The sequence below is a fragment of the Mchenga conophoros genome, linkage group LG9, assembly GCF_057382185.1.
Source record: "Mchenga conophoros isolate Kocher_MC1m ecotype Shallow Benthic linkage group LG9, M_conophoros_male_GT1.1, whole genome shotgun sequence".
Classification (NCBI taxonomy): domain Eukaryota; kingdom Metazoa; phylum Chordata; class Actinopteri; order Cichliformes; family Cichlidae; genus Mchenga; species Mchenga conophoros.
The window spans coordinates 12,316,964-12,325,036 of record NC_140534.1 but is presented as its reverse complement, the minus strand read 5'-3'; the positions used below and the strand labels follow the sequence as shown (position 1 = coordinate 12,325,036).

General features: G+C 48.6%; 1 protein-coding gene across 1 annotated transcript; it reads right to left on the bottom strand.

Moving 5' to 3' along the window:
• Positions 1 to 225: 225 nt before the first annotated feature.
• On the bottom strand, positions 226 to 7,701 carry LOC146566869 (uncharacterized). The gene is made up of 4 exons (XM_085285830.1): positions 7,254 to 7,701; positions 5,608 to 7,145; positions 5,166 to 5,387; positions 226 to 249 (listed from the first exon to the last, which is right to left on the bottom strand). The coding sequence occupies exons 1-4, from the start codon at positions 7,699 to 7,701 to the stop codon at positions 226 to 228; spliced, it is 2,232 nt and encodes a 743-aa protein (XP_085141956.1).
• Positions 7,702 to 8,073: the final 372 nt, after the last annotated feature.

Genomic DNA, 8,073 nt, shown 5'->3' with positions numbered 1-8,073 from the left:
ACTTTTGATAATGATAAATGCCTCTTGAGTGACGATTAATCACAGAGAAACACACACATTTGTGGGCCTCAGCGTTATTTATGAAACCGTAGTTTATATTCCACCGTCATCTTATTTCACACAGAGAAAATGTGAAATATGATGTGACTTTAATTTTTCCAGAATGACTGGGGAGTGAGCATTAACAGGTTATGTCATGCTGTATAATAAAAGCAAGTCTGTGGCTCAGATGTTCTCCACCTGCATGTGCTGTGAGCACAAAAGGATGGGCTGGTAAGCGGGGAGGTTTTTTTTTTTTTTAATCAAACAGCCCTCCAGCTGTTGCCCACCAGGTGAAATGCACAGTGTGTTCAACCAAGAAAACATGGCAGGAGATGAGAGAAGACCTTGCATGCCAATTGTCCTTTATTGTAACTTTCAGTTGTGCTGGATTGTGACAAGGCTACATAGGGTTGCAGTAATGTGGCACTGTATCATCATGGGACCTGTGTAGCATTCAGCTGATCTAAAATGATGCAGGAAGAGTACTGACAGGGACTAGACAGAGAGAGCTTATTTCTGCCATACTGGCTTCTCTTCATTGGCTCCCTGTCAAATCCAGAATAGAATTTAAAGTCCTGCTTCTCACATACAAGGTCTTGAATAATCAGGCCCCATCTTAATAACCTTATAGTACCATATCACCCCGTTAGAGCTCTTTGGTCTCAGACTGCAGGCTTACTTGTGGTTCCTAGAGTATTTACAAGTAGAATGAGAGAAAGAGCCTTCAGCTTTGAGGCCCCTAACAGGCCACATTATGCATGTATTACTGTTTGGTAACATGCAAAACACTTTTCATTGCATCTTTCATCTGATATGTTCATGGGTATCAATATTTTGTAATATACTACCAACATTACAAAGAGAAATCTTGACTAAGATCATAATTTACTGTTTGAAACTGTTGTCGCCAGTGTTGCAGTAAAAATTAGCAATGGAGCAACAAGAAATGGTTTGTAGTTCACGGTTATAGTGACATTCACATGCAATCTGGTAGTCAGTACAATACAAATGCAAAGAAATGTCCAAAAAGCACGTGCCTGCTAAGAATATTTATATTTTCAGTTGCTTTGAGGCTGGTGGTCTCATTCAATGGAGCAAACGTTTGATTGACACCAGGATGGCAACAGTGCGCCAATCAATCAACCACATGAATGAGGGGTATTCCCAAAACCATATGCTGCATATGTGTAGGACACTGCACTGTCTCTTGGACGCCTCACCATTCTGCATTTTTTATAATTTAATTTGAATGACTAACAAGTGGGTGTTTGTAGAAAGGGCTGAATATTCAGTGAAAATGTTAATGCATCATTTTATGGAAATTAGGCACTGAGCCAAGAGGCAGCAGATTTATAAACACCTGTTTACTTTTGATGTTTTGCCACACATCGCAGCAATTGCCACAGAACCTGCAAAATGAAGAATCTACTTGAGGGACATGCAGACATACTACCTAACCCCCCGCCCCCCAAAACATTGTGGTTTCTCACACTCTGTTTGTATTTCAGTTATTAGATCTATAGAATGCACATTACAAGGATGATAGATTGATTAACTAAACTATATCGAAACTTTTCTTGAAGAAAGAAGGCAACTCCTCTTTCTCTGCATCAGAGAAATGAAAGTCTGTCCCATTAAATATTCAAAAAGCTGTTTTTCCCTGGGAAATTAATTCGTCATCTATATATGGCTTGCTTTTTATCACTCTTTCCTCATCATCATGGATGGATCCTGATTCTAAAGATTCCCCCACCCCTCTTTAGACATATAGGAAAAATTGCAACAGAAAAATATATTAAGCTCCCTGCCTAGTCATGATGAGGGCATGTTTGGTGTGCCTCATGTTGTAAGCAATAAATAATCAGTGAATTATCTGAGTATAGATCAGGCTGAGACAAAAGTATCCAAGCTGAGATTTCAGTCATTTTAATATGTAGGTTGGTATAGAAGGTAGGTATACAAGTGGCTGAAGCAATAGGGGTAAACGATTATAAAACCTTGTTAACTTTGTGAATGCCAAAGTATTCAACACCTCAACATGAGACATAATGTGAAATTTAAATTCTTGACATTTTCTGCACAATAATCCTTAAAGAAGGCTGCACAAATTTTCCACTTTCCATCAAACCTACCAGTACTAATCACTCTATAGTTACACATTATAGTCAAGAATTATCTGTTCTGATTATTCTTTTTAAATATATCACATCAAATATTGTTAGTTTGTTCAGTCTGAATACCTCTGTCACTACATAGCGCCTACACCCACTGCTACTGTTTTCACTGCGGAGTGGGGGTTGTGGAAACTATTTCTTTTTATCTTGTCGTCAGCGCTTTATCTTGCAAGGGATTGGGATGGGCCGAACACAATATCTTCAAAGAGTTCGGAGGGCTTTGATGAGTCCATTTCCTCCTCTGTATGGATCAACTGGGCTGTAGCCTTTACTTGCTCCGATAGTTTGAGTGAAGGTCTTTGACTCAAGAATGAAATCTCTACATATGACACGAGGTCCAGCAGGTTAGCTTTTGATGCTTTAATTTCAAGACACCTGCCTCTTTGAGAAATTAAGAAAGTGGTATTACCTTTCATTATAATAGATGCCTCTCCAATTTATATTAATCCTTGTGAATCATCTGAAAATCGCAGGCTCTAATACTTAATTGGAAGTAAAGACATGTCATTATGAGGTTAATCATTCTGGACTGGTAAATTTACACGTTCAGTAGTATTTTTATGATTCTGGGTTTTTCCATTTATAATTATTATTTGAAAATTGCTCATTTAGATTTAATTCTTTAGAGCATGGTGGTACCATAGAGTGGTTAATATGAAGCTTCTGGTTTGTAGAGGCTGGTTGACTGGGCCTGTCTATGTGCAGTTTCAATCCTAACTCTGTAAGTGCACAGTCCAGATACATGTACTTTCTACTGCTGATAAACTTGCTATAGATCTGAATGTGAACAGAAGTTTTCCATCTCTCACGGTAGGCATGCAGTGGACTGATGACCTGATGTCCAGGGTGTCTGCTTTTCATATTATCAACCATGATGACTTATCGACAGCACAGAGCAGTTATAGTCATAGGATGGACCTTTTGGGGTTTGTCGCTAGCATGAGGGCAATGTTGTTTCCCACACTACATGCTTATTCTAGGCAGATTTTGATTAGGTAGCGTGTTTATAACAGAAAAAGGTGATAAAATACCAAAAACATTTGGTGCAACAAATATTGTGCTTGTTGGTGTTACATTTATAAATTAAAATCTGTAGTTTAAGCAAGTTGAGAGCTATTTCATGTCAGTGAAAACCTTAACCCATAGCAAAATACAAAACAAAATATTTAGTATAGTATGGCACAAGGAGGCAGAAGACTAAAATCTAATTAATATTGTTTATTGATCCACTTACTGGTTCTTATTCATTACTAAAGAAGTTTCGATAGTCTGCAGCGTAATATTAGGCATTTATTGTATGCTTAACTACTCGTAAGTCCTTTGGAGTTTTTATGCATCAATGTCACTTAAAATATAAGATTTTAAGAAAAGTTGTAAAAGAAGATAAAGTGAACTCAATTAACCACTGACCATGAAAATACCACACCAGTCTCAATAACATGGCAAAGCGCAGATGTCACGCTTTGCCTCTCCAAAGCGTGAAATGGACACACATGCAGAAGTTGCAATACGTTGCAGTAAGCTGCAGTACTAGCAGCAGGAGATATTTTATTTCAACCCATCATGAAAACAAACACTTAAAGAAACATTTACATATCAGCCACCTAGCGTTATCTTACCAGGCATAGAAGGAGCTTGGAATGTATTTCATACCCTTCTTGGTCAGTAGTGACTTGTTTGCTTTGCATATATTATCTTCCCTTACTGGTACTGCAACTGTCATGAATCGCTGTGCGGCAGGCAGGAGAAGGACCCAGGATGCAGACTCACAGACACGGGGATAAACTTAAAGAACACAGCTTTAATGCTGGCACGGCAGAATACAGGAAATACAGAACTAACTGGGAAAAAGTAAACTAACATTCGCAGGAAGGCACAGGAAGATCCACACAACATGAGAGACGACGTCACGCCGAACAGAGGGAGATGCAGACAGAAATACACAGAGGGTAAACGAGGAAAGTGGGAACACACGGGGAACACAGGTGACACTGATAATCATAACGAGACAGGGCGGGGTGAACTGAACATGACATGTACGGGCGTGAGAGTCACAAAGTAAACAGGAAGTGCACAGAGGTTCAGACAGGAGGAGAGAGAGCACGGGGAAAACACAGACATAACGGGCTGGGGAAACATGAAACAACCACAAAGGGAGACGAGGGCTCATAAATACATAGAGGGCACACAGGGGGAAGAGAGAGCACGGGGAGAACTTAGACATAATGGGCAGGGGAAACATGGAATAAAACATAAGGAGAGACGAGGGCTCACAGATACACAGAGGGGCACACAGGGGGTAAAAGCCATGAAGGGAAAACACTTAGGGAACAACACAACAGGGCAACTCAGAAAACATGGCCTAAGCAAGGAACAAAATACAAACATACAAGGAAACTAAGAACACTGGGCCAACATGGCCCAGGACCATGACAGTACCCCCCCCTCAAGGGCTGGCTCCAGACAGCCCAAACACAGAAAAACAAAACCAAACAGAAAACAACCCAGGGCGGGCGGCGGGGGCCCAGGACGGAGGGCTCGGAACAGAAAACAAAAGAAGAGCACAGCAAACACCGGAGCCCAAGAAAACAACCCAAACACAGAGCAGTTCAGGGGGCCGACCATGCGGAAGGCAACGGCGGAGACGTGGAAACAGTTCAGGAGGCCGGCCGTGCGCAAGGCAACGGCGGAGACGTGGAAACAGTTCAGGAGGCCGGCCGTGCGCAAGGCAACGGCGGCGGCGAAGGAGACAACGGAGCAGTTCAGGAGGCCGACCGCGCGGAAGGCGGCGGCGGCGCCGAAGGAGACGACGGAGCAGTTCAGGGGACCGACCGCGCGCAAGGCGGCGGCGGCGCCGAAGGAGACGACGGAGCAGTTCAGGGGGCCGACCGCGCGGAAGGCGGCGGCGGCGGCGCCGAAGGAGACGACGGAGCAGTTCAGGGGGCCGACCGCGCGGAAGGCAGCGGCGGCGCCGAAGGAGACGACGGAGCAGTTCAGGGGGCCGACCGCGCGGAAGGCAGCGGCGGCCCTCCAGTCCCAGGCGTGCTGGCCATGGCCTGGTGGGCACAGGACCAGACGAGGCAGGACCAGACGAGGACGAAGACTCGGAGGCCGGACCAGACGAGGACGAAGACTCGGAGGCCGGACCAGACGAGGTTGCAGAGGCCGAGGCTGGACCAGGCGGAGCTGCAGAGGCCGAGGCCGGACCAGGCGGAGCCGCAGAGGCCGAGGCCGGACCAGGCGGAGCTGCAGAGGCTGCGGCTGGACCAGGCGGAACTGCAGAGGCTGAGACCGGACCAGGCGTAGCTGCAGAGGCTGAGGCTGGCCCAGGCATAGCAGAAGCACAGGCGGATGCAGCCGGACCAGGCGATGACGAAGACTCGGATGCAGCTGGACCAGGCGACGACGAGGCGGTCGCAGGTGGCGGCTGGACAGGCTCCTCGGGCCCTCCAGCTGATGCGGCGTGAGGCTGAACGGGCCCCTCGGACCCTCCAGCGGAGACAGGAGGCTGAACGGGCCCCTCGGACCCTCCAGCGGAGGCGGGCGGCTGAACGGGCCCCTCGGACCCTCCAGCTGACGAGGCGGGCGGCTGAACGGGCCCCTCGGACCCTCCAGCTGACGAGGCGGGCGGCTGAACGGGCCCCTCGGACCCTCCAGCGGAGACGGGCGGCTGAACGGGCCCCTCGGACCCTCCAGCGGAGACGGGCGGCTGAACGGGCCCCTCGGACCCTCCAGCGGAGACGGGCGGCTGAACGGGCCCCTCGGACCCTCCAGCGGAGGCTAAAACAAAGCCAACAGGCATGAAGTCCTCTGGCGGACATGAGGACAACTGGCGCTGCACTGAGCACTGACTCTGCCCAGGCAATGCGAACATGGTGCAGTTCTTAGGGGGCTGCTTAAACTTCAGGGGTCCAGAATCAGCTGGGGACTGAGACCTAGCCTCTGGGGAAGCCCTGGAGTGGCCAACTGTGCCAACGGCGGCTAAACCATGAAAAGTACCCTGAGTAGAAATCAAGTTACCTCTCTGCATGGAGTGAATGAGCAAAACTGGCGACACAGGAGACTGAGCAGAGAGAGGCTGCTGGGCAGCTAACTGAGCTACTGGAGACACGGGTGAGAGTGGGAGCTGAGCTACTGGAGACACGGGTGAGAGTGGGAGCTGAGCTACTGGCGACACGGGTGAGAGTGGGAGCTGAGCTACTGATGGTGGTGAAGTAGATAACTGCACGGGAGACTGAACTGAGGGCGTCTGCACTGGCACAGGGGACTGAACTGATGTCTGTTGTAACGGAGGTGGTGAGAGCGGAGTAGGCAGGGGAGTTGATGACTTCACAGGAGAATGAACCAGAGGTGAGTGCACAGGAGACTGAGCTAGAGGTGGTAGTGATAGTTGAGGGGAAAGTGGAGCTGGTGATTGAGTGGATGACTGTGCTAAGGGATGCTGCACTGGGGACACTGGAGACTGCACTGGGGACACTGGAGACTGCACTGGGGACACTGGAGACTGCACTGGGGACACTGGAGACTGCACTGGGGAAAGCAGAGCTGCAGGAGACTGCGCTAGAGACTGCAGTGATGGTTGTAGTGGAGGTGTGACGGGTGGAGGAGTGGCTGAAGTGGCTGCGGGTCGGGCGGCTAGTGGCTCAGCTACAGAGCATATTAACGGCAGGGCTATGGGTTGAATGTCTGACTGAGTAGCAGCCTGAATGGCTGGGTGTAGTGATGGTGGTGGTGGAAGGGAAACAGGTGGTAGTGTGGATGACGGAACTAAGGGCGACTGAGTGGCAGACCGAACTGATGACTGAAGCGATGGTAGAGGTGAAAATGGAGCGTGTGGTGGAGTTAATGGCTGTGCTAGCGGGGACACAGGAGACGCAGCTTGTAGCTGGGCAGCTAAGAGAGCTTCAGGAGGCTGGGCAGCTAAGAAAGCTTCAGGAGGCTGGGCAGCTAAGAAAGCTTCAGGAGGCTGGGCAGCTAAGAAAGCTTCAGGAGGCTGGGCAGCTAAGAAAGCTTCAGGAGGCTGGGTAGCTAATAAACTGTTCACATTTCCATCCGTAGCACAAAACACAACCCCTGAACGAATAGTCCCACGGTTCGACACAGAAAAAGAGTCCTTATTCACCATAGCCAGCGATGTACAAGTCTGAATGTCCGGCTGTGGGGTGGCGCGCTGGCGGCGTGATCGTCGTTTCTTTTTTGATGATGGTTCTGACGGGCCGAGTGGCTCCACATCCGGCCCTTCAGGCAGGTGGGTAGTAGCAGCTGGGGGATGAAGGTGGAGTTCGTTGTGGATTAAATCCTGTTCGAGTGGGTGGAGCGCACTGAGTAGCCAGGGAAGACCAGAGATTAAACGCTGTAGTTTGGTTTCCACAGCACGGCGAAATTCCTTCCCCTCATGTTCGAGCCACAGATGCAGGAGTCTTTCCACGGAGTAGATAATGTCCAGACGCAGTTCTTCTGGTGGGTTGAGTGCTGCTGGGTCCATATCTGGTGACGTCGTACTGTCATGAATCGCTGTGCGGCAGGCAGGAGAAGGACCCAGGATGCAGACTCACAGACACGGGGATAAACTTAAAGAACACAGCTTTAATGCTGGCACGGCAGAATACAGGAAATACAGAACTAACTGGGAAAAAGTAAACTAACATTCGCAGGAAGGCACAGGAAGATCCACACAACATGAGGGACGACGTCACGCCGAACAGAGGGAGACGCAGACAGAAATACACAGAGGGTAAACGAGGAAAGTGGGAACACACGGGGAACACAGGTGACACTGATAATCATAACGAGACAGGGCGGGGTGAACTGAACATGACATGTACGGGCGTGAGAGTCACAAAGTAAACAGGAAGTG